The sequence below is a fragment of the Erigeron canadensis genome, chromosome 3, assembly GCF_010389155.1.
Source record: "Erigeron canadensis isolate Cc75 chromosome 3, C_canadensis_v1, whole genome shotgun sequence".
NCBI lineage: Eukaryota > Viridiplantae > Streptophyta > Magnoliopsida > Asterales > Asteraceae > Erigeron > Erigeron canadensis.
In genome coordinates this window covers 36,823,320-36,851,240 of record NC_057763.1, presented here as the reverse complement: position 1 = coordinate 36,851,240, position 27,921 = coordinate 36,823,320, and the positions used below count along the sequence as shown (strand labels likewise).

At 36.3% G+C, this 27,921-nt stretch overlaps 3 protein-coding genes across 6 annotated transcripts; 1 reads left to right on the top strand and 2 right to left on the bottom strand.

The window, feature by feature from the left end:
- Positions 1–568: 568 nt before the first annotated feature.
- Positions 569–2,925, top strand: LOC122592589 (vacuolar protein sorting-associated protein 2 homolog 1-like). Its single transcript, XM_043764859.1, has 4 exons — positions 569–826; positions 1,405–1,535; positions 2,470–2,574; positions 2,649–2,925. The coding sequence occupies exons 1-4, from the start codon at positions 787–789 to the stop codon at positions 2,715–2,717; spliced, it is 345 nt and encodes a 114-aa protein (XP_043620794.1). The 5' UTR covers positions 569–786; the 3' UTR covers positions 2,718–2,925.
- A 465-nt stretch (positions 2,926–3,390) lies between these two features.
- On the bottom strand, positions 3,391–5,770 carry LOC122592588. Of its 4 annotated transcripts, none has more exons than XM_043764857.1 (5): positions 5,628–5,770; positions 5,145–5,358; positions 4,991–5,043; positions 4,598–4,861; positions 3,391–3,636 (listed from the first exon to the last, which is right to left on the bottom strand). In XM_043764857.1, exons 1-4 carry the CDS (start codon positions 5,656–5,658, stop codon positions 4,599–4,601), a joined length of 561 nt encoding a protein of 186 aa, XP_043620792.1. In that variant the 5' UTR covers positions 5,659–5,770; the 3' UTR covers positions 3,391–3,636; position 4,598. The 4 variants fall into 4 exon arrangements, with proteins under 4 accessions (XP_043620792.1, XP_043620791.1, XP_043620793.1 ...); XM_043764856.1 differs by having other exon boundaries at positions 3,391–3,618; XM_043764858.1 differs by lacking the exon at positions 3,391–3,636 and adding an exon at positions 3,782–3,914.
- Positions 5,771–22,143: 16,373 nt separating this feature from the next.
- Positions 22,144–24,537, bottom strand: LOC122592051. Its single transcript, XM_043764263.1, has one exon. The coding sequence runs from the start codon at positions 24,535–24,537 to the stop codon at positions 22,144–22,146; it is 2,394 nt and encodes a 797-aa protein (XP_043620198.1).
- Between the last annotated feature and the right edge of the window lie 3,384 nt (positions 24,538–27,921).

Genomic DNA, 27,921 nt, shown 5'->3' with positions numbered 1-27,921 from the left:
CCAACTCGCCATTTCCTGCACCCCATCTCGCTGCACACTCTCTCCACCCTAATAGTGACTTGAGTACATGTGTCAGCTAAATCCTATAAACTTTATAGTTTTATGATAAAAGTATTATATATTGTTTTGGAAAATGCTAAATGAAGCCCCATGCTTTACTTAACGTGCATTAAAAGGTTATACATTTTCATATTAAATGTCGCCCCAAGTGTGCAACTAATTAATGCACCTTAACAACAGCCCTTAGGACTTTGTTTAGCAAAACCTATTGTTTTTTATAAATAGTGTGCATAAAAAAAATTATATGAGCCTACTTTTTTATATCCAGTATAATATAAGGGGATGAGAATATAAGGCTGTTAGGTACCTAAGCTTAGATGCCGGACACTCACATATTAATTTTTTAAAGGGCCCAAACATTTATTCATTAAACATATATAATAAAATATTAGTATGTGAGGAGTTGCACACCTAAGCTTAGGTGTCGGACAGTCTTATATTCCCTTTTCCCATAATATAAGACCTTTTTTTTTCTTTTCTTTTCAAAATCCTAAACATTATCCCTGTATGCGTGTACGGTAATGTCAATGTTACCAGAAAAAACTATCTCCATCTGTATAGTGTCTACACAGCATTTATATTAAATCTTTTCCCGCTTGCCTGCTAATAAAAGCGACAAAAGTTAATAAATTTAAAATCTTTGGAACTTAAAAAAGGGGTGGTTTTATTCAAGTTTCGATCTCTTGATATAAATCACTCAAACTGAAATCGATCGACCGAAATACAATGTGGTCCATATTTGGCAAGAAGAAAAAGACAGCCCAAGGTTCGCACTTTTACTTTTATTTTAAACATTTGCTGTGTTAAATTCCTATTACTTGTTTATTTATGTTTTATTTTTATTTATAAATAAATTTATTGGTTTAGTTTTATATTATAGATGTGAACTGAGATGTTTACAGAGTTGGTTGATTTGTGCCTTTCTGATGGTAAGAATCATATAAATGCTAGCTATCAATTCGGTTAGGAGCGCTTAACAATAATTAGATTAGATACAAAAACAATTACCAATGTATTAAGCACTAACTAGTAAGGGATTAGGTGATTTAGGGTCCAATGTGGTGGTGGGTCCCCCCTCCCCTTTTATCATTCCTAAAACCCTCAAATTTTTGAGAGTGTGACACTATGGTTAGGGCCATGGGATTTGAACTCTGGCCTCGCTTTTATGTTACACTTCCCCACCATCAATGGTGGTGTGTTTCAGTTGTCGTACCAAAACTGTGAATTTCGTATTTACCCTTTTTATGCTATTTGGCCTGTAAACTGCTACCTTGTTTTGTTTGTCCGGATAAAGTGTAATTGTAATTATCTGTATTAACTTCTTAAGAGTAATAAATTATGCAGACGTATTGGAGGAGAAGAAGAAAAGGCTTGATAAATGTAGGGCTAAAATAGAGAAGCAGAGGCAAGGTTTTCTGGATCATGAGAAGGAACTGTTAGCAGAGATTAAGAAAGAAGCCGAACAAGGGAATATGGTAATTACGCCTTTCTGATTAGTTTTCAACTCAATCTGCATTTCTTTTTTCTTCTTTTCTTTCCCAACTGATCGGCTGTGTGCAAAGATGCTTGCTTGTTTTGCTTTTGCTTCAACAAAGTTTATATTGGCAACTTTAGTGTACACTATAATTGTTTTCCGTAGTGCTTTTGAGCAGTTTGTGGCTGCAGGTCATATGTAGTAATGACAGATGCATAACTCCTTTGCATCTGTGATGTTTAACTCCTTTGTATGTACAATTGGGCAAAAGTTCTGCAAATTTGACATTGAGCAACTTGATACAATATATACATATTCAATACTGCCAGTCTGATAATTGTCTAATCGTTAATTCAGAAAATCGATTGATGTTCTGCTCTTCCCTGCCGCTTGTGTTATTATTTGAACTAATTAAATAAATACATGATGTTCTGCTTTCCCCTTTCTGGCCCATGCTTCCTGAACTTTCATCTACTAATTTAAACAGTATGATGCTTTTTGATAGGCTAATAGTAAGCCTGAGCATATAATTTAGGATTCATTAATTAGCTGATAAACTTGAGGTTACCTGCAGCCGCATAAGATTCTATGTAAGTGCTTTCCCTGAAAATCTAGAGTACCTATGTTGCTCCTACGCCCATAAGGTAATCAGAGTTTTGCCCATATATACAAATCTGCATGCCTTACCCTTCCCTTAAAGCTTTTATGAAGCTTTTGTTATCAAAAATTCGGTCATGCGCCTGTTGACATACTATGACTATGGAGGAGGGTGTTAGATTAGTCTCAATACAATTGATATGACCATGTGTATCATGCATAATTGCTGACAACTTCCACTAGGATACACAAATATGAAGTTTAATGTAGAACCAAGATCCAGGCTCTTCTCTGGGAAGATGTCGTTCTCACTAGATCAATTTTTAAATTTGATACAGGATATTGCTAAGATAAAGGCAAGAGAAGTAGTCATGACACGACATCACATCGAGAAATTTAACAAGCTTGAATCAACACTGCAGGGTGTTTCACTTAAGACTCAGGTAAATTTTATTTTTCTCCTCGTGTTATTTAACAAATCTACCATCTAATTTGCCTATTACACGCGTCCGATTAGGCAAAACCCAGTGAGCCAAAAACTCGAGAGACAAAAGGTGATGGCATTAAAGGAGACATGATAAGCTAGGTCCTCGATGAGATTGGAACTAGCATCAACCCAAAGGCGGTCTTTCATTGGTCCTTTTAATCTTTCAGCATTTGATGCAAGTTGCAACACTTTTCCAGTGTCTATAACTTTTGATTCTAAAAATTAGTCACTTGCTAATTATGTGTCCGTTCAACTTATTGATGATATTGATTTGGTCAGACGATTCTCACAAAGGGCTTTCAATTCACTTTAATGTTGCAGTTTTAACCGGATGGCGTAGTGAAAGAGTAGTTTTAATATAGGAGTTTATAATTATATATATTTTAGAACTACAAGTTTATAATTTATTTGATTTGATAACTATCTTTAAATCACACTGTAAGCCCACCCATTCCTCCTTTCTGACCTTAGCATAACCAAAGAGAGTAGTGAGGGGAGAGGAGTGAAAACTAAGACTTAAGGCCTAGTAGACCTATTCATCCAATTTATTCTATTATATATCCAGAGACTTTATACATGTTCCGAATTTTGAACAGCCTGTCTTCTTCCATTGCGCTTTCATGTCTTGTTCACCAGAAATTTGGAACGTAATATAGTTTTCACTTGGTTTATATGTACCCATTGTTCGCTTAATTAAGGAAGGTTTTGAGGTTATGTCAAATGATATAATCAGAACACGCCATTATATCAAGGTTTTGAGGATAAATCCATGTTGCAAGAAAATTCACTTAGACTCCATTACTTGCTAATATAGAAGTATCTACATGTTGAATGCACGCTCAGCCCATTGCCAGCCCTGCTGCAAATAAAACAAGGTGCTACAAGCTGATTTGCCGAAGCATATGTAACCATTGTTGCAAACTTGACAATTAGTATTAGACAAGTCTGTCGAGTCCTAACAATGTGTTCATGCATCCTGACGCATTGTTTTATTGAGGACCTGAAGTGTTCAAAAACCCTGTTATATTAAAATGAAGAACAGAAAGCACATTGTTAATTTATACCATATTACCAAATTTGCAGGGTTTAGATAAATTCATTGGTTGTCTTTGGGATCCTAACTAGTTATCAACAGTTTTCTTTAATTCCTTTCAAGAGTCAAGCACAACAATATACCCCATTGTCAATCAATTCAACACTTATGCTAGCAGTCCTTTGACATGATTATTGTTTCTTTATCGCATAGTGTTTCAAATGCGTGTTTTCACCCTGATTACGCTAGCTTGTGATACCTGACTATAATTAAGAGATAAAATGGGTACAGTACATCAGGTTATGCCAAAAAAATTTCCATATAATCCGCTTAAGACGAAAACACAAACAAATTTAACAGGTTTATACAATATATATACCGAAATCATAACTTCTATAGCTGGTTCAAGTCCAACTAAGGCCCTCATGTGGTTCCAAACCATTTATGTACAGAGGTAGGATTTATATGTTATTGACTTATTCTTGATGTGTCTAACAGAGACGCTGAAAATACTTGGGAAAAGATAATATGAATCTACTAAATGAAAGGTTACCGAAACATATTCTGCCTAAGAGGATTGGGCAAAACAACTTGATCTGATACACCGTACAATTTCATATTACTACCTCACCAATACATCAACCCACTTTTTTCTGTGCCTAATTTAGTTTTTGTTATCACAAGTGTGCTTGAACGTTACAGCAAAAGTGCAAAACAGAACCAGACTATTGGAAATCAGTTAAAAGAAATCAAACGGAGGACAAGCCAATCGAAAGAGCAACAATCTGGCTCACATTTTTGTGATCCATTGATCTCTTTGAATTCCATACATTACCATTAGGTTATAAAGCAAAATGATACACTGATCTACTGATTCTGTACCTATTTGAATACAAATAAAATGAAAGTGCACACTGAATGTGCTGAAAAATCATAAGTAACTTACCTCATTCATGCTTACTAATTCTATGTAGCTTTTGCTTAACTGCAGCTCGGAATCCACCCTCCTTCTTTGGTGATGGAGTATCCTGGTCATCAGATTCTTTCTTAGAATGAATAGTATCAACAATGGCCTCAATCTCTTCTTTAGCACGATGAAATATGCTAGGACCTTTGAATTCACTGATTGGGATGTCAGCATCAATATCATCCCCCCTCCCATGTGTCTCTTTATGGTGACTACTTTTACTGGGACTCCCCATATGTTCTTCTGCCATCAAAACCAAAGGATCTCCCATCAACACAACCCTCAATATCGAGTGACAACATTCGTATGAAACTAACTTCACAATAGCATACATAGAGTGACATAGGGTGCACTTAATTATAAGAATCGTACCTGCAAATGAGCCTTGCTTCTCATGTTTAGATCCTGAAAACGCCGTATCAACCCTGAAATTATACAGTCAGGAATCATTTATCGCATTCAATAAGTACTCCCTACGATAGTTTCCAACACGCAAAGACAATTTACTGCAATGTTAACAACATACTTGCGAGCACTAGAAGGCGATTCTTTGTGTGAATGAATGGCTTCCTTGATAGCCTCAAATTCCTCTTTTACTCTTTCAAACACATTAGGACCTTTGACATCACCAATGGGCGTATTCACATCGATATCATCACGCATCCCGTGAGTTTCCTTATTATGTGATGGGTGTTTTCCAGTACGCACCTCCAACACATTGGGTGCTTCCAAACCCTTATCTAAAATCAATCCAAAAGTGACAATACTTCATCAAGATGACAACTTTTGGAACACCCATGTTTTGTTTGCTTATTTAATTCCTTTCTGGGTACTAATTCTCACTTTGTCAAACAGTTGGAAGGCACCAAATAATAAGTTTGGGGAATTATTATTTTTTTTTCCCCATAATTGCATGAACATTAGATACAGGGATGAATACATATATAAATATGAATAAGCGATTCATTTATATGACAACATATAAAAATGAAAACAGAGAGGGAGGTACCTGAAGATTGATCAGGTTTCGGGTCATCCATTTGGCAGATGAGATGAGAAGAATATTATTATTATGCTAAAATATTCGGTTTTAGGATGTTGGATAGAGAGATCTGTATTTTCTTTGTCCAAACAAAAGTTTATTCTCGCCAAATTAAATACACTGCACCTTTATTTCTTGCCAAACGTGGAACGAGTATTTGAAAATTTTGCATTCTAGGCTCTTTTTCTTCATTTTGTCCGTTTTTTTTTTTTTTCGTTAGTTGTCCATCTTGATATGTTCAAATCTCTTTGGTAAAGATACATCGGGTATTGGGTGATAGAAAAAGAGAATAAAAAAATATAAAGGTTCACGATAGTACCTCGTCTATATCATATATTCATATGGGACTAGAAAGTTTTCGTTCATTTATCTTTTTCTATACAACAATAACAATTGCACTCAATCCTTGAATAAATGAAATATAAAAAGGGTAAGATACAATTTTTGATGTCAAAATCCGTGTTTCCATACGACAAATTTGTCTTTCTTTCTGAAAGTAAACTTTTTGATAGTCTAAATTATATATACATGAGTCAAGAACCATGGAACGATTGTGCAATCCACAAGAAACATATATAATATAAGTTGTGTAAGTTGTAACAAAAGACATATGACTGCAAATTTGTTTGACAAACTTGACACCGTAATTAGGTAATATCATAATGTTAAATTGATGTTTAAATGAAAAATTTATTATAAGATAAACTAATCACGTATGATTAGTTAACTATGTAAAATTTATAGTATTGAGTGACACGTGATCAATATTTATGTTAGATTTTTAAGCAACTTATATAAAATATGAAATTGCATTTGCATATAGATAGATTTTTATATAAAAACTTTTTTATTATTATTCTTTAAAACTTATAAGACGGTTCCAAAGTTTACATACATGAATTTACATCATATTAAAAATAAAATTGCACTAATCTTTCCAAATTATCATTTGGAATTTGGATAGATATATAAATCTTCTATTAATATAAATATAATAATTCGAAATTCCGTTGGGATATAAAAACGGATTCTTTAACTGATTTGCAACTAAAACTCTCACTCCCGCACTTTCTTTTTTTCTCTCTTTCTTACTATTCATATATATACAGATTCATTCATGGCTAATCACTCATTTGTTAAACTTCCAAAAAAAATCATCCAACATATACATACAAATTCATATATGTCAACTGGGTTTTCGAAATCTTCCATCAACAAACCAAACCATCAAATGGGTTTCTTTGTAACCCATCAAGAGTCACGGAATATCAAGAAACTGGTGGTTAGTAAAGAAAAGGTCATGAAACAAGTTGTTGGGCAAAAAAATGATACATTGAAAGTTGAAGTGATTGATGATACAGCTTTGATTGAGATGGGTGGTGGGTTCAAGAATTGTAAGGGGAAGAAGGGAACTGATGTCGGTTTTGGGGACGGAAAGAAGAAGAATAAGAAGAGGGATAATGGGTTCAAGAAACCGAGTGCCGAGTGTTCGATGAAATGTGTGAATGAGAAGAAGCGGGGAAATGGTCGTGTGGCGGAAGAGTGGAAAAGGGTGATTGTGAAGAAGGTTGAAAAGGGGAAAGATCAAAAAAAGGTTAAGAAAATGAGTGATAAAGTGAAGGCGGTTTATCGAAGGAAAGATGATAAGAATGTGAAGATGGAAGGAAATGGTGTTGAGGGAAATCGGGTATTAATTGATAATCTGAGTGTATCTGGAAAGATTGGTCGCGGGTTGTTGAAAGAAAGTAAGGTGGATTTGAATTTACCTGAAAAGATTGTTGGCAAGGCTTACTTTCCAAAAAATGCAGTGAATTTGAAGGTGTCAAATGGTAAAGAAAATGATTTGAATGTTAAGAACATGAGTGGTAAAGTGAAAGCTGTTTATCGAAGGAAGGATACCAAGAATCCGAAAATGGTAGGAAATGGTGTTGAAGAACACCAGAAAGTTGATGATCTGAGTGTATCTGAAAAGAGTGGTGGCGGGTTGTTGAAAGAAAGTGAGTTTGATCTGAATGAAACGATTGTTGAAGAAGGTGAGGTTGATCTGAATGAAACGATTGTTGGTGAGGCTTTCGTCCAAGAAAATGAAGTGAACGTGAAGATGTCAAATGGGAATGAAAAGGATTTGGTGGAGAATGAAACTGTGGATGAGAAGGATGATGGGTTAAAAGTGAACCCAAAGATTGATGTTTGTATCGTCAAGAATGAAGTAGAAGATCGAATTCTCTGTGAAAACGTGACTGTTGGATCCAAGAAAGTTGATTTGCAGACCGAGAAGAATGAAACAGTAGTTGAAAACGTGTCTGGAAACACGACTGTTGGGTTAAAGAAAATTGCATACTCAAGGGAGGAATTGGAGGCACTGAGGTTTGTGGACGGAGAGGGGCAGAAGAAGAAATGGAATGAGGTGTTTCTTGGTTTTGCACCTACTGTAGCTATGGACTACATTAGCCTTGTGGTTGATGTGAACAATCGGCAACCACAAAGGTACAATCATGTGGCTAACTATGGTTCTACTTGTCATTCAAATGCTATTCTTGGTATGCCTCCTGTTTTACCTTTGTCTTCATCATCATATGACAGAAGGTTTCCACCATATGATAGAGTAGGTTTCAGGGCATCTTTCTACTGAAGTTACCTTTGTGTGATAATGGCTTGCTAGTAGCATCTGTAAATGCAGGATAGAGAAACGTTGTATGCATTTTTACATGATTACATTTCTCTGAATGTCCTTCATAATAAATGTAATGTCATATCAGAGTTGATAGAAAATATGTGCATCTTGTAGAAAGAATATATCTTAATAAAACCACCACCGTAAAAAGAATTTGTCTGAATAATACACTTCTTATTGATTGTCAACCATTGAATCTGAAATCTTTGAATTGTTATTACAGATGGTGTTCTAGCTGATTTGATAGACATTTCTATGTAATGCTTCTGAAATTTACTATATGAACACCGAAGTTTTTGGGGAAGTTTTCTATGCATTGTTCTTACATTTGAGATGAACTATGATACACCTCGCAAGTAGCACAAGTATGTGTGCACTATGCTAATCAGATAATAAAAAGACTGTCTCTTGAACTACTAGATGTGATCTACCTATTTTACCTGAACTTTTTCACTAAATGCTTCAGAAATGTACCTAACATTATCTCATATTACAGATGAATTATGAGAAATCAAGTGGCTGTTAATCTATCCCCAAAACCTCTATTCCCTAGCATTAGTAGTGCACATCTTCGAAAATTAAATGATGAGGTACTTGACGGCCTCTAGTTCTTAGAACTAATGCCTCTGGAGGTGAAGTTTATACATATTGTGAAATTCTGTTAAACAATACGGCACCTGATCTGAGAATGTGTTAAGTTTCAAGCTCTCGGGGCTGTTTCAGTCCATAGGAATATTCTGTTGGTGTGGATAAAGTTTGCTGCATAGTAATTGTAAATGCTTGAATAGTAGAATACTAGAACCCCATAAAAGTGATGAATATATGTAACTCTGAGTATATCATTATATATGATAACTATTGAGATTTTTATCTATTTTCCCCACAGTGAGTTTATTATTGCTACTCAGTTGTCCATTGTTCCAATTCTCACATGTATATCATACACATACTAATGCAATGATCATGAGGATAAAGTAGTACAATCTGTTGAAATGCAGAAGATTCGTGCCTATAATGAATAGAATCACCCATTGATTAACTAATTTTGTTGGTTTTAAATCATTTGACACTTTGTTAAGTCAAATTTGAATAGCATGTAAGAAAGCTTTGGCTAAATGATATAAAATGAATCAGAAAATTCAATGGCTCAACCTTGTCCCTGTTCGTATGATTGAATGATATTGGGTAAACTATAGTGTTGAGTTAAGATAAATCAATGTACTTAAATCTATCAATGTTTTTCTTCTATTTTCTGTAAGACATGCCAACATTCAATTAGAGATCTCTCCTTATTTTAGGAGAAACATACTTTTCAATTTGGATTCAAAAACTTGTTCAAAATTGTAACCAATTGTGTTTAAATGTCATGCTTAAGTAGTGTTTGTCAAATTTCGTACTTATATTACACTTAGATCTGCTCTTGCCTGCGGACCTTACACTAAATAAATGAGATTGGGTTGGGGATAATGCCATAATGGGTTTAGCCTTTTATATGATAATGTGGAACGTGTCTCTGCGGTTCACTCTCATATAAGGTTTCACTTTTCTTTGATTTAAAAACCATCGCAACCACCTAGGCTTCAAGCTTGAACCATTGCAGACCTGGCTCTCACCCGTGAACACCTTTTAACACACCAACCATGTATTACATGGGTGACTGGTTTTAAGCTTGTCTGGGTTTGGAACGAGGTTTTGACAAGATTACTTTAATGGGTCGTGTTTGAGTTGGGTGATTCCAATCCACCAATCCAACCTGACACGGTTGCTACCCCTAACAAGCTAGGAGCTAGTAGAAAGGTTTTATGGAAAACATAATTGCCGATAACCCCATATGATCTAGGGAAATCATTACCGGAGTCAATCACTAGTAACTCATATGGAGGATTCAATATGCTTTACAAAGAAGAAAAGAACAAGGATTAATTTTAATTTCGTTTCGGGCTATTAGATAGAAAGGCATGAAATACGTCTTGTGCATTAGTTTAGAGATATAATAGACAGATAGTACATACCAAGTATGAACATAATAAGTCATGCTTTCACAGTATGGTTAGCTTTGAAAGGTAAACTGATTACTCGTGACAGGCTTACAAAATGGTATCCTGTGAATAAGTAAATTTGTATTTTGCAAGTACCAACAGGATTATGAGTATGCTAGTTTGGTTTGGCAAGAGGTTCTATAGTTAATGGTAATGGGATACCTAAAATGTGGGAGGATGTAATCAAATGGTTAAGTGTCCAAATACTATTTGGAATGTTGTCCAAAGAAATGCATTTAGCTGCTAACATTTACTGGATTTGGGGAAAGGAATAATAGGATTTTTATTTATACTAGCATTCGTAAGGAGAGGATTAAGGACCAAATTTTAGAAGGCATTAAAGAGATCATGGGAATTACCGAATTATAGTTGCTGTCATGTTATGGAATGGAATCTGGTTAAGTTTTGCAGGTGCTTCAATTTCAAAGGCTGTTATAATTAAGACATTGTGCATAGTTTGATATTAGATGGGCTGATGTAGTGAGTCAACGGATGAAGTGGAAAGGAAGCTGATATATGAAGAATTGAAGAGCATGTACATTGTTTTTCTTTGTGAATATGTTATGGTTTGTGACTAGTAAAGTCGTATAGATAGTCAATGGAAGTTGTTTAGTATGTGTAACTTGGGTCTGTCCAAGTCTTCTTTCTTTGGTTGGATTGTACGATACTTTTGATACAACAGTAAAAGTATTGGGCCAAGTTTGTGTTGTCTATGGGTTTATTAAAGTAATGAGTGCCGAATGGTGATGTAAAAAATATAAAGGCATTTGCATGGTCAGAAATAAAATTAAAAGATTTTAAAGATTCGTAAGGATTTGCATGGTTAGATGCAACCTCTCTATCTTAAGTAAGTATAAGATTATTTACATCTCAACCTTTCCCATACACCATCGAAGACGATATTGAGACTCAGTACCCGTTAAAACAGGTGTCACTTTTGATATTTTTCCTTTTACGAAAACATGTATGAATCATTTTATATTTAATACATTTATTTATGTATTATATATAACGAATAATAATCTAGATGTTTTGTATGAAGTCGACATCATACAACTAACACCAAAGCATTATTTCATACGATTTTCTTTAGTTTTCAACTTTCATTCTCTATAATTCGGTATAAAAAGGTACTCGTATGTTTCTCAATCATTAACTATTGATGTCGATTCCGTACCCCCTTTGCCAGACATGATTTGATACATATTTATGTGAATACTATTATTATACTAACAATTTAAAGGTCACAATCACAAATAAAACAAATGCTCTGTTTGTATACTTACACTAGTAGTAACAAGGATACTAACAATGAAATCGATTCAAACATCTTGATATTTCATTTTGGTGGCATGATTATTACACAAAGTACCTCGCTCGAAGTATAATATATCACATTTCAGACCATATTTTTTTAGCAATCGTAATATCCGCTTCAAACTGCTATAACTATTTGATTTAATTTTAACTAATTTCAAAACCGAAGCATCCAAAGCCAAGATACATTATTGGGACAAATGTGGGCCCAGTGGACCAACAATTCTTTATACGCATTTAATAGTTGGCCCAGTATAGCCCAGTTGATATTTCGCTATTAATAGTTTGGCAGCTTGGGTCTTGGGATGGGAATGACCGAATGAGTTAGTTGGCATGTCTATTATTAACCATGGCTGCTCGTTACTATTTTTTAAAAAAAAATCAACGATACACTCGTTTAAGCCAGCTAAAATCATTAAATTTAAATGTAATGTTTGTTAATTAGATTTGTTTCACCAATAGACATAAATCTTTGTAAAATCAACGATACACTCTTTGTTCTTGATCCTCTAACTTTAATTGACTATATTATGTTGCAGTTTTCGTCTTATTCCATTTAAAATTTCTTTTAACTCTAAATCAATATATCGTATATGATCGAAATTCTTTGTTAGCAAAATGTTATACGGTTCAAAGCAAGGGCGGATCTCTTTTGGGGCCAGGGCCCCCGCCTTTTTCCGAATCATTAGTATAGTTTTCTTCGTAATTTGTTTGAAAAGTTATTTTTCTTAGTGTTATTTTTGTGTTCTCATGACTTTATATAATACAAGTAATACTTTTTTGCCGTTCATCTGTATATTTGTGATACATTAAAATATGGTAAGTTTACCATATACTTTTTAATTTCTCTATATATGGTTAAAATAGCTTAAACTTAAACAAACAACATGAGCATGCTCCGTTCATATTCATTATTTGGTTTGTTACGACCACTAGTACTATTTGTCATTTGATATCTTAGTCAAATTTTACAAAACATAGCTATATTTGTTTGTTGAGTTGACTAAGTAATGTAATTGAGATGCATTAGATAACATTGTTTCATTTTAATTACTATAAAGCTTGTGACGACCAACTGACCAATAATATTTGCAGCCTGTGGTAATCCTATTTAAATTAGTTCTCTTACATCGTCACATATAAAACAAAATTGATGATAATAAAGATACGGTTACTCTTGTATACACTATACCATGTATAAGTGTATAACTGTATAAGTTGCCTATAATCAAATACTACTTGGCTTTTTACAATTAAATTCATTTTGAACAATATAATAATAATAGTTTCTTTGTCAAGATATGGTCGTGTTTAAACTTTTTAAAATTACATTAAACAAAGACAAGTGCCTTGCTGATGTTTCAGATAGCTTAAAAACAAAAGTTGTACATGAATACATTATTTATATTTTCAAAACAAGGTCAAAAATTTAAATTTCAGATATATCATTATATAAAACTATATACGGAATGAATAGAAAAGAGGTTCCTACCATTGGTGGTCAACTACGCATCGTTTAAATAGAATTGACAATATTAAAAAACAATACATATTTTTTTTTGGAACGGCAGGAATATATTAATGAGGAGATCGACTAGCAAGGAGCTACTGATCCAATTAGTTCAATTATAAAGAAAAAACCGAAATACAAGTAAACTAGATACAACTATGAGCTAATCGTGTACATTAAGAGGGTTTTTGATCTAATTCATCCAAGATAAGGAGTGCCTTTTACTCCTGTTTGTTATCCATAGAAACGAGGTGGACATGAGTTTGTATTTATCTCGGAAAATTTAACCTAAGCCATGAATTTTTAAATTTTTCTTATGAAAAGAATTTTTTTCATAAAAATGTTTTAATTTTGACCGATTTTAATTTTTTTATTTAGTTAACGTCAACGAAGAAAGGAGAGGTGGAAATGTTAGGAAGATAAAAATTACAAGAAGTAGATAAAAGGAAAAGAAAACACTCGCTACATTAGATGTTAATTAGCTAGGTCAATTTTTTTAAATATAATACAAAGCTAAAATTCATATAAAGATTTGTTCTAGCTAGTTTGACTGATTTTCTCTTACATGCAAGTTATCGACTTATCGTATACGTATGTACTTCGAATAAATTAAGATAACAACTAAGACAGATAGTAAAAGAAATGGCAATTTTAAAAAGTAGGAAGATGATGCATGACAGTGTCTCGCACATGACAATGTCATCGAGGCAGGTTTATATGGCAACTAGTATTTAATATTGTTATTATCTGAACAAACGCCAAAAATATAAGCGTTCATACTTATTTGTCTATACATTTAGTATATTTGTTAAAAATAGTTAGTATCTTTTAATTAGAACTGAACTGTAAGTTGTAGCTTTTAATTAAAATTGTTAAAAAGATTTCTAATTTCTTAAGGTGTTTGGATCCGTAACTATGGCTTCAACTTAAAGTATAAAATGATAATGACTAAAAAACAAAAACTTATCTCATGCTTACTATAGTCCCCTGTATGCTTTACTGAGTAGTTTTTTAAGTTTAGAACTTCTCTACACAATATATAATGCCATAATGGTAAAGTATAAATTTCATTATAATTAAAAATGTATAATAAGCGTAATACTGTATATCATATGAATTGCATGTCTATAAAATAAGAGAGGAAATTTCCTCAAGTTACCCTAGTTATGTTAGGATAATCTTGTTCATTGAATGAAAATCAAGGGCCACGATTTAATGATAATCATTGAAGTTTTGCCCTTAATTTTCAATCAATGGTCAAGATTTCCTCAACTTGAAGGAATCCCTAGCCATAAAACATACCAATTTTTGTTTACACAATATTAGTGTGTTGTTAATTTGTACATAAAGCTTTTCATTCAAATTAAAAGCTAAAGATTTTGAAAAGCTTATAAAAAAATCTTGAATTAAAAAAAAAATATAGTTGTTTATATATATATATATATATTGGTTCAGTTAATATGACGAACGGTTTACAAACAAATAAATAAACATGAAATTGTGCTCATGTTTGTTTATAGTTTATGTTTGTTCATTTATGTTAATGTACTAGCACAAACAAACTGAAAGTATGAATAGGCTATTGTTTAGATTTATTCGTAATTTAAATGTTAAATTAGCAATAATCACTGTACTAATATCACTATTTGAGTCTTTGAAACTAAAGTCAATGCTAATATTATTAAAAAAAAAAAAGTACTTAAATTATAGCTATAACAAACACTATTAACAATAATAATTATCAATATGTAAAGACCAATAATCTAGATTAGTTTGAGGGGAATATTAATTAGAACTTTCAAAAGTAAACTTTTTGCAAACATATATACTAGATTAATTTGAGGGGAATATTAGAAGTTTCAAAAATCAACTTTTTGCAAACATATATGCTGGTGCCTGGTGGTAGTATAACTTTTTAGTCTTTTTTGAAAAACTGCTGTGGTTTTTTTAATTAAAGTTAAAAAAGGAATACAGAATACTAGTAGTATGGGATTTGTGTACGGAGTATATGTTGGTTAAGACGACATAGAAAAACAAAAACTCGAAAGAGGAGATATGCATGTGCATGCGTGTAATTTAAGACTTTGAATCAAAGTCAACACTATTGAAATGTAGAATATTTAGACACTCGGCAATTAAAGAACCGCGTGGAAATTGTACCTTTCTAGTTTTCTTTTCTTCTTTTTTTCGCTACTAGTAAACAAAGTTAACAAACTCATGTAGATTTATACATATACATAGTGGGATGGAGAATTTAAAAAAAAAAAACATAATAACTTATAAGTTATAAACTATGTATTATATTATATATTTTTCAAATTCATTCTGTTATATAAAAGTATATGGTAGAAAATTATGTCTAAATCCTTATACATAGTCGTTTGTTCACATATAAATGAAAACATAAACAAATTCAATTACAAGTTCACATAAGGTTGTTTTAAATGTTTTGAAGGAAAAAAAAAATCTTCTAATTTAAGAGTTCAACTCTTACAAAACATTTTTATAAAATTTTACATATGAATAAATTTTAAAAACATGTGATCCAATATAACTTTAAGAGTTCTTACATTTAATAAATAAAAAAAAAAAACTTGAGATACGAAAAGTCTATACAAGGAAACCATTCTCGGTCACACAATTTTTATCTATTTTTTTTTTCGTTCACTTACACATGTATTATGCCCTAAATCTAAGTGATACAAAAAAAATTAATAATAAAAAATCGGCTATGCTCTAGGAATAATATTTCTGGTAGTGTCCAAGTCTTCAAGACCTAGTTCGGAAAAGACCAAAGCCCCACTCTAATTAAGTTTTGTTTAACTCGATCGTATTTGGTGATTAATCAAGCAGTTTAGCTTAGAGACGTTAATACTACTAAATACTAATTCTTCCTTTTTCCCCTCTCGTAAGATATTGACTTTGAATTTTCTTAAAGCATCAATTAGAGAGTGCATAAACCAAATTAAAACATGATATTTCCCAAATTCCATCTAATTATCTTGTTCACATATTATTGACTTGACGTGAGTCCACCCAAACCCCCCTTCAATTCTTTATACCATTTCACACCCAAAAATAGAAAAACTAGACACATGGACTATACTTGCTAGTCAAATTAGTACAAATGTACATCTATCTACACTTTTATATTACTATATATAAAAATGGAGAATTCCTTAAAGTTGTTTTTAACTTAAAAAGTCAAGTTAAAAACACCTCAATCTTTGAATTAAATCTAATGGTCAATAATCAAATATCATTTTTGAATATTAATCGTTGGATTTAATCCAAAAGTCTCAACTCTTCCTAACATAACTAGTCATGTTATGGAACTTAAGTGAGTCCTTTTTCATAAAAATCTACACTTTTATTAAAAAGTTAAAAGAAAAAACAAAAAAAAAAAACGATATGATCATCATACCTGTAATTAGTTAATTTACAATTAGTCTTTTATCTTTAAAAATATCTCAATTACCCCTCTAGATTTAACACTCTTACATTAATTACCATCACTACTCGCTTGCGCCATCACCACCGGTCAACGCCATCACCAGTTCACCACATCATCACCGCATTGCGTGAATATCTTTCTATCTTCTAAAATATTTTCACCACCACTACCTTTACATCACCTAGATTTACATCAAACTAGACGGACCACTCGTCAGTCACCACTATCAAATATCAATAGTCGTCGTCATCACCACATGTCGCTGATATCAACAGACCGTTATCGCAACAACTACTACCTAGTATCGTGCTGGTAAATACCTATTGTCTGTATTATTATAATTAAAAAAATTAGTTTACTCTTTTATGGTATATAATTAAGGCAGAGGGTAACACCACCAGGCAAAAGTCAACCCGACCAACGTATTAGCGGCGACGTCGCCACTAATACTCTGACACTGACATGGGACCCGCTAATTTCTCGTTCAGATTTACCATTACACATATGGCGACCCGCAGTATTAGTGGCGATGTCGCCGCTAATACCCTCTCTGGTGGGGTTACACATTTTCTCCTGGTGGGGTTACACATCCCAATAAATAAAACACTAATAATATAAATAAACATAAAATGTCAAATTAAAAAACCATCGACACGTCAAAATTAAAATTGTAACACCCCGAGCTAGGGCTCGAAATATTACGGAAATCATATAGCACAAGGAGGGATTATCGTAGGCAACTAAATGACATTAATGAATTCGGTGAATCCACGACAAGTCAAATATTCAAACAATGCACAAGGAGCAAATGACCATCAAAGTTTACAAAAGAGAATTCTAGAGATGGCTATCGATCCTAAGCATTAATCCAAAAGTGGGCGTATGAATCCTTGATCCATAAAGTCCATGCCCGAAACCAAAAGCTACACCAGATCATGCATCACATCCTTGAACCACCTGATTACCTGAAAAGTGTTCTACAAGTCAACACGAGGTTGGTGAGTTCGTAGTGGTGGCCCAAGATGAACCACCGACCATAACCACATATCATAAAAACAAGAACAATTATCACATACAAGTAGTCTTACACGTCATCCAACCATTGCATCACTATATAACAAACGTATAAGAACAATCAATGCAATGTCAATGCCATGATGTGAATGATATGCATGCCAAACCAAAATACATATAATATGTAGGGCCATTATGCCATCTATGCAACGATACTCACAGGTCATCACCATGACCATTGTGGCATCTCAAAAACGTCGGCGAATATACGTCTATAAACCCGGATGACCAACACCAGTGTATACGTCTATACCTGGATGAACACATTTGTCTCAACAGACAACCAAATCATCTCAAGCAACCAACACAATGCAAGCACAACAATCCATCAATCCAACATCCAATAACCAACAATATGATGAAACTATACATACATACACTTGAGAGGGCTTGCTTTCAAAGAGTCCTCGATGTTTGTATACAGGGTGTACCAGCGGCTAACCCTCCACATCTCAAACCTTTTGAACGCGAAGTCGACTTCCATGTATGTACATCTAATCTAAATATAACCTTTCTCAATACCAACATACACAAAACATTTCAATGATTCATCCATCAATCTTCATTCAATCAACAAACAACTAATTCAAACAAATAAACACACAATGTACACTTTTCAGCCCGAATCTCAATAGAGTAGGGAGATACGAACTCACCTTGATTGGCAAAAGAGGCTAATATCGAATTAAGATGAGATTATAGGTGATTATAGTGCTCCACGCGTCCACAACCTAGTAATGTATACAAGACATGCATTATTCACCAAAGACGATTCTCTAACTAGATTTTAGCTTTACTTTATGGCTTTGAAAGACTTTCGGGACCCAACATGGTCGTTAGGGAGGTCATGTAATAGTTTGTAACCAAAATGAAGTCGCCCCAAGGTCGCCTCATTCTCAAACATAAGTTATATGTTTATTTAGTTTATGTTAATGTCTTGAATTAGGTTCCAAAGAGGACACCCAACTTTAAACGACTCGTTTGTCATGTGTAGGGCACCAATAAGGTCATAAGAGTACATTCCGGAAAGGTCGGGACGATCCTAGGATGTTAGAACTAAAGCTAGGAAAAAGTTAAGTGATTTAAGCCCCCAACTGCGCCGCAACTTATCGCTGCGCCGCAGCTGAAAAACAGACTCGCGAAGCTGCGCAGCAGCTTAACTAGCTGCGCAGCAGCTGAAAAACAGAATTGTGAAGCTGCGCAGCAGCTTAACTAGCTGCGCAGCAGCTCACCCAGTTCAGCCTCAGCAACCCATTTCGACCTAAACACACCAAAACTAACCCATAACTCATTTTTGACACCCAAAATCGATTTGTGAAGCATCAAAACTCAATATGAAGCATAATTAAGCATGTTTACACATGAATAACCCAAACCCACTTTAAAATCTTTCTTCAAAACACCAACTCAAGTTCAAATTCGGTTAACCCATTACTAACCCTAGACAAACCCTAATTCGACTTTTGACCCGATTTGTGACCCGAAAATGTTTTGGCACAACTATAGGTACATTTACTAACATGAAGTGAAGGTCATAGAGTAGAATTTACTTACCAAAAGCTTCACAAATCCTCAAACCCGAATTTTGATTCAAATGAGGTCATTTCTTACACTTTGGAACCCAAGTTTTTGATATGAAGTTAAAATGGTGATAAGATTTATTATTCTTGCATTAACTAAGCTTGAATTTCCATGAACTATGAATTAAATTAGAGAGAGAGAGTGAAAGGAGAGTGTGTTCTTGGGAGTAAAGAAGAGAGAGATAAGAAGAATAAGGGAAGGAAAGGATAAGGTGGGTGGGGGTTGGGTTGACTAAGGTGGGTCATGGGTCAAGACTTTGATCCATGGGTTGACCCGTCAACATAACTAATTAGTCCAAAACCCACGACATTACATCTAGCACACCGTCAACCGGCTCATTGAGTATACAATTAGTCATTTAACCACAAGATGGATTTAAAGATATCATTAACTACTATAATTCATAACATGATACTTAAAGTCAACGGGTCAAAATTCATGGATGTTACATTATTCCCCCGATAAAAGGATTTCGTCCCGAAATCTAATAAAACACTAATTATTAAACAAATCCGGGTACTTGGACTTCATATGATCCTCACGCTCCCAAGTGAACTCGGCTCCGCGTCTAGCATTCCATCTAACCTTAACAATGGTATAATGCTTGTTCTTGAGCTTTTTGGTTTGACGGTCCAAGATCTCTACCGGCTCCTCCACAAAATTTAAATTCTTATCCACCCGAATTTCATTCATAGGCACATGTTGTGTCGGGTCCGCCAAGCATTTGCGTAGGTTGCAAATGTGGAAGACATCATGTACTCCCCCAAGTTCTTGTGGCAATTCCAACCGATAAGCAACCTTCCCAACCCGTTCAATAATCTTAAAAGGACCGATATACCTTGGCCCGAGTTTGCCTCTCTTCACAAAACGGATAACACCCTTCCAGGGCGACACCTTCAACAATACATAATCCCCCGCTTCAAACTCTAGCGGTCGCCGCCTCACATCGGCATACTTCTTTTGTCTTTCACGGGCCAATTGCAATCTCTCCTTGATTTGGTAGATCACCTTTGTTGTTTCCACCACAATCTCCGGTCCAATGAGTTGGCTTTCACCGATCTCCGCCCAAGCTAAGGGAGATCGGCAAACCCTACCATATAAAGCTCTAAAAGGCGCCATTTGGATGGTGGCATGATAACTATTGTTGTATGAAAATTCCACCAAAGGCAAGTGATCTTCCCAACTCCCACTAAAATCAATGGCACATGCCCTTAACATATCTTCAAGCGTTTGTATTGTTCTTTCGGTTTGCCCATCCGTTTGAGGATGAAACGCCGTGCTCATATTTAGTCGCGTACCCATTGCACGATGAAAGGCCCTCCATAAATTCGAGTTATACCGGGAATCTCTATCGGAGATGATAGAAACCGGAACTCCATGTTTAGACACCACTTCCTTGATGTACAAACGAGCTAAGGTGTCAACACCATCGGTTTCACGAATGGCCACGAAATGAGCCGACTTCGTTAACCGATCAACTATCACCCAAATTGTATCGCGACCACTTCTTGTCTTCGGTAACTTCGTTATGAAGTCCATTGCAATGTGTTCCCATTTCCATTCGGGGGCCTCGGGTTGCACTAATAATCCGGGTGGCTTCTTATGATCGGCTTTCACTTGTAAGCAAGTAAGGCACTCACTCACATACCTAGCCACATCTCGCTTCATACCCGGCCACCAATAGAAATCTCTTAAATCAAAATACATCTTATCCGACCCGGGGTGGACCGAATAAGGTGATCGATGAGCTTCATGCATGAGAAGAGTTCTTAGATTGCCGAAAATGGGAACCCAGAGCCTTCCAACTAAATAGAGCCCATTATCACTCTTCCTATCGAATTGTTGCTCCATACCATCCAAATTCTCATTACCAAAGTTTTCTGGTCGAGTGGCTTGTACTTGAGCCGCAATGATTTGATCGCGAATGTTTGGTCCTACCGTGAGGCTCATAACCCTAGCACGTCTTGGTTTAACTCGTTCCTTCCGGCTCAAGGCATCGGCTACCACATTGGCCTTACCCGGATGATAACGGATGTCACAATCATAGTCACTAAGGAGTTCAAGCCAACGTCTTTGTCTCATGTTCAATTCACTTTGATTAAAAATGTGTTGTAGGCTTTTGTGATCGGTATAAATCACGCACTTGGTGCCATAGAGATAATGCCTCCAACACTTCAAAGCAAATACTACCGCTCCCAATTCTAAGTCGTGTGTCGGATAGTTCTTCTCGTGCACCTTCAATTGGCGGGAGGCGTATGCAATAACTTTGCCCCTTTGCATAAGGACACAACCCAATCCTTGCCCCGAAGCATCACAATATACTACAAAATCTTCAACTCCATCGGGAAGGGTTAGAATGGGTGCTTCACACAACATGTTCTTAAGAGTTTGGAAGGCTTGTTCTTGTCTATTGCCCCATTCGAATTTCCGTTCCTTTTGAGTCAAGAGTGTAAGAGGTTGTGCAATGCGGGAGAAATTTTCGATAAATCTTCTATAGTAACCCGCCAATCCAAGGAATTGACGGATTTCGGAAGGTGTTTCGGGTCTCCTCCAATTCTTAACCGCTTCGATCTTACTTGGGTCAACGTGAATACCGTCTTTGCTTACCATGTGACCAAGGAAGTGAACCTTCTCTAACCAAAACTCACACTTGGAGAATTTAGCATACAATTTCTCCTTTCTTAACAACTCGAGTACTTCTCGCAAGTGTTCGGCATGTTCTTCCTTCGTTTTAGAATAAACAAGTATGTCGTCAATAAAGACAATGACGGACTTGTCCAAGAAAGGGCGACACACCCGGTTCATCAAATCCATGAATACTGCTGGTGCATTGGTCAACCCGAAAGGCATAACGGTGAATTCAAAGTGCCCATACCGAGTTCGGAAAGCCGTTTTATGAATGTCATCATCATGAACCCGGAGTTGATGATAACCCGAGCGGAGATCGATTTTGGAAAAGTGCTTGGCACCTTGAAGTCGGTCAAAAGGTCATCGATTCGAGGAAGAGGATATCGATTCTTCACCGTAAGCTTATTCAACTCCCGATAGTCTATACACATTCTAAACGACCCGTCTTTCTTCTTGACAAAGAGAATGGGAGCACCCCAAGGAGATTGACTAGGACGGATGAAACCTTTCTCTTGAAGTTCCTTAAGTTGAGCTTCGAGTTCTTGCATTTCAGTGAGGGCAAGTCTATAAGGAGCTTTTGCCACGGGTGCGGCTCCCGGAATAAGATTGATACGAAAGTCAAGTTCACGAGATGGGGGTAATCCCGGTAATTCTTCCGGAAAAACATCAGAGAATTCACAAACAATAGGAACAGTCTTCAATTCTACCTTTGAGATGGTAGCACTAAAGACTTTAGAATTTAGAGAATCGGAAGTTTCACCTTGAACTCTAAGAATTTTACCGCTAGACAACGGTATTTTAACAACCCTCTCCCCACAATCAATAGTTGCATTTACCGCCGTTAACCAATCCATTCCCACAATAACGTCAAAGCTACCGATTTCAAAAGGCATAAGGTCGATGTAGAATTCGATGTCGTTTAGAGTCAAAATACAATCACGAAGTATTTGACTAAGTTTTGCTAAGGTGCCATTTACCGTTTCTATATCGAGTACATAGTTTAGGGCACACGGATGCACATCAATCAAAGGGATAAAGCGAGAGGACACAAAACTATAATCGGCTCCGGAATCAAATAAAACCGTTGCATAATGACCATTAAGAAGAAAGGTACCTGCAACAACATTGGGATCATTACGGGCCTCATTTGCATTGACCGCAAAGGCTCGGCCACGGGGTTGCGCTTGGTGACCTTGTTGTCCCCGGTTTTGGTTAGGCCCGGCAATTTGTAGTTGATTGGGGTGAACGGCCACTTGAACTTGTTGTCCCACCCATTGAGGACAATTGTTACGGTAATGATTTGGGCTACCGCACACATAACATTCGCCTCTTCTTTGATTGCCTTGAGGAGGAAGAGCTTGAATAGGAGCTACATTGAGCGGACCCGTACCCACCCTTGGTGCCCTACATTCTTTCGCCATATGCCCCAAACGGTTACAATTAAAGCATGCCCCACATTGAACATTGGCGGGGTGGTGTCTATTGCATCTTCCACAATGTGGGTGGGGCCCCACATAAGGCTTCTTCACCGGCTCCACCGCCGCCATCACCCTACCCCGATTAGCATTCTTGGAGTCAAACCTCCCCATCTTCCTTGGACCACTTGTTTCCCCAACCTCCTTTCTTTTTGATGATGAGGATGATGATTTACTCAAAACTCCACTTCTTAACAAGTCTTCGGTAACACTACCGGCACGGTTAATAGCCTCGACCATGGAAGTAGGCATGACCGGATTGATGAGAGAACGGACTTGTTGAGTCAAACCCAAAACAAACTTCTCAATGGCCCGAGACTCGGTGCTCACTAGGTGAGGAACAAGGGTAGACAACTCTTGGAATCGTCTAACATAGCCCTTGTAGTCGGCCCCGTCCATTTTGAGATGGACAAACTCGATGGTCAAGTTTTGGAGCTCATAAGGTGGGCAAAATTTCTCTTTCACTTTGTTCTTGAAGTCGGCCCATTCCAAATTGTGGGCCCGACCCAAGGCCTTCTCTTGGTTCCACCAACTTAAAGCATCCTCCTTGAACATACCGGAGGCATAATAAATTCGGTCATCATAAGTACAATGACTCCTTTCAATCACCGCTTCAATCCTCTCAAACCATTTTATACATTCCACGGGCCCACCCAACCCATCAAACTCCGGTGCCCCACAATTCTTGAAATCTTTGAATTGACAACCTTGGCGGTACACTCCGTGTTGGTTATACCTAGCCCTATAGTTATCCGCTCTTTCGAGTTCTTCTTCTTCTTCTTCTTCTACTACAACATGAGGTTGAGCACCCTCATCATTCACATTTTCCGGGTTTCCAACGTTTTGATGCTCATTAGGTTGTACCCCATTGTTCCCATCAAGAGTTGCTTGGACTTGGGCAACAATAGTCGGCATGATATTGGAGACCGTTTGAGCAATCACATCCGCCAAGTTAGGCCTGGGAGCCTCACCACGACCCCTACCTCGGCCCCTACCTCGTCCTCCACCACGACCTCTACCACCCCGGCCCCTACCTCTACCTCCTTGCACTTCCGGTTGAGCTTCCGGTTGAGGTTCTTCCGAGTTAGCCCTATAGTTAGTTCCAGCTCTTCTTGGTCTTACCATTTCTATAAAACAAGCAAGGCGTTGACCCGAAAGTTAGTCTCAATACTCACATGTTAGTCACACAAGTTGTCAATGCCCTCAAGTCGACATAACATACACATTTCATACCATTAAGCTAAGGCAAAAGCGATAGATTTCTAGGGAGAAATTATTACTTACCATACTGAGCTCACTACAATCATTTATCATACAATCCTATAATCTAGCACGGATGGTTCAAAGTATAATCCGAATCCAATATGCTTTCTAGTTACTGATCGAGTTTGTGTACAGGGTGTACCGGCGGCTAACCCTCCACTCAATCAACTTCCCAAAAAGCATATCGATTCCTTATTATGCTTTAAACCAAGCGTGCGCAACCCGTGATGTCATTAAATTGCTATAACATCGGGTGACCATAAAATAGTTGATCACGCTCTTTTAGGGTTGCCACAATGTTACATCAAGTTAACGCCATAACTTCACCTCGCCCTAAATCAACAACTATTATCAAACAACAATCCATCTCAATCACAATCAAACTCAAACCAAAACCATATCGTACTCAAGTCATCACATAATTGGTCTCAACTACGAACTCCCAATGTACACTTTCTAGGGTTCACAAAAATCAAGTTGCACACAAAATTCCTAGCCATGCATGCTATATGAAGAGTTTTAACTTAAGCCGTAGTCTAGGTCAAACCACCTAATTCTCTACGACCTGGCATGGGCCACCATTCTGTAACACCCCGAGCTAGGGCTCGAAATATTACGGAAATCATATAGCACAAGGAGGGATTATCGTAGGCAACTAAATGACATTAATGAATTCGGTGAATCCACGACAAGTCAAATATTCAAACAATGCACAAGGAGCAAATGACCATCAAAGTTTACAAAAGAGAATTCTAGAGATGGCTATCGATCCTAAGCATTAATCCAAAAGTGGGCGTATGAATCCTTGATCCATAAAGTCCATGCCCGAAACCAAAAGCTACACCAGATCATGCATCACATCCTTGAACCACCTGATTACCTGAAAAGTGTTCTACAAGTCAACACGAGGTTGGTGAGTTCGTAGTGGTGGCCCAAGATGAACCACCGACCATAACCACATATCATAAAAACAAGAACAATTATCACATACAAGTAGTCTTACACGTCATCCAACCATTGCATCACTATATAACAAACGTATAAGAACAATCAATGCAATGTCAATGCCATGATGTGAATGATATGCATGCCAAACCAAAATACATATAATATGTAGGGCCATTATGCCATCTATGCAACGATACTCACAGGTCATCACCATGACCATTGTGGCATCTCAAAAACGTCGGCGAATATACGTCTATAAACCCGGATGACCAACACCAGTGTATACGTCTATACCTGGATGAACACATTTGTCTCAACAGACAACCAAATCATCTCAAGCAACCAACACAATGCAAGCACAACAATCCATCAATCCAACATCCAATAACCAACAATATGATGAAACTATACATACATACACTTGAGAGGGCTTGCTTTCAAAGAGTCCTCGATGTTTGTATACAGGGTGTACCAGCGGCTAACCCTCCACATCTCAAACCTTTTGAACGCGAAGTCGACTTCCATGTATGTACATCTAATCTAAATATAACCTTTCTCAATACCAACATACACAAAACATTTCAATGATTCATCCATCAATCTTCATTCAATCAACAAACAACTAATTCAAACAAATAAACACACAATGTACACTTTTCAGCCCGAATCTCAATAGAGTAGGGAGATACGAACTCACCTTGATTGGCAAAAGAGGCTAATATCGAATTAAGATGAGATTATAGGTGATTATAGTGCTCCACGCGTCCACAACCTAGTAATGTATACAAGACATGCATTATTCACCAAAGACGATTCTCTAACTAGATTTTAGCTTTACTTTATGGCTTTGAAAGACTTTCGGGACCCAACATGGTCGTTAGGGAGGTCATGTAATAGTTTGTAACCAAAATGAAGTCGCCCCAAGGTCGCCTCATTCTCAAACATAAGTTATATGTTTATTTAGTTTATGTTAATGTCTTGAATTAGGTTCCAAAGAGGACACCCAACTTTAAACGACTCGTTTGTCATGTGTAGGGCACCAATAAGGTCATAAGAGTACATTCCGGAAAGGTCGGGACGATCCTAGGATGTTAGAACTAAAGCTAGGAAAAAGTTAAGTGATTTAAGCCCCCAACTGCGCCGCAACTTATCGCTGCGCCGCAGCTGAAAAACAGACTCGCGAAGCTGCGCAGCAGCTTAACTAGCTGCGCAGCAGCTGAAAAACAGAATTGTGAAGCTGCGCAGCAGCTTAACTAGCTGCGCAGCAGCTCACCCAGTTCAGCCTCAGCAACCCATTTCGACCTAAACACACCAAAACTAACCCATAACTCATTTTTGACACCCAAATCGATTTGTGAAGCATCAAAACTCAATATGAAGCATAATTAAGCATGTTTACACATGAATAACCCAAACCCACTTTAAAATCTTTCTTCAAAACACCAACTCAAGTTCAAATTCGGTTAACCCATTACTAACCCTAGACAAACCCTAATTCGACTTTTGACCCGATTTGTGACCCGAAAATGTTTTGGCACAACTATAGGTACATTTACTAACATGAAGTGAAGGTCATAGAGTAGAATTTACTTACCAAAAGCTTCACAAATCCTCAAACCCGAATTTTGATTCAAATGAGGTCATTTCTTACACTTTGGAACCCAAGTTTTTGATATGAAGTTAAAATGGTGATAAGATTTATTATTCTTGCATTAACTAAGCTTGAATTTCCATGAACTATGAATTAAATTAGAGAGAGAGAGTGAAAGGAGAGTGTGTTCTTGGGAGTAAAGAAGAGAGAGATAAGAAGAATAAGGGAAGGAAAGGATAAGGTGGGTGGGGGTTGGGTTGACTAAGGTGGGTCATGGGTCAAGACTTTGATCCATGGGTTGACCCGTCAACATAACTAATTAGTCCAAAACCCACGACATTACATCTAGCACACCGTCAACCGGCTCATTGAGTATACAATTAGTCATTTAACCACAAGATGGATTTAAAGATATCATTAACTACTATAATTCATAACATGATACTTAAAGTCAACGGGTCAAAATTCATGGATGTTACAAAAATTGTCCTCATGCTTGCAAACAGTATGTGACTCCCTTTCCCCTCTATTGACGAGGAACCTCAATTTTTCAACATCATTTACTTTATAATATTCTAAACAAGATCAACAAAACAAAACAATAAAAACAAAATCATCTGTTACAATTATATTTATCTTATATATTTTATTTTTAAAATATTCACTTCACAAGCCACTTGTTAGATGTTTATATACTCGATTTTTTT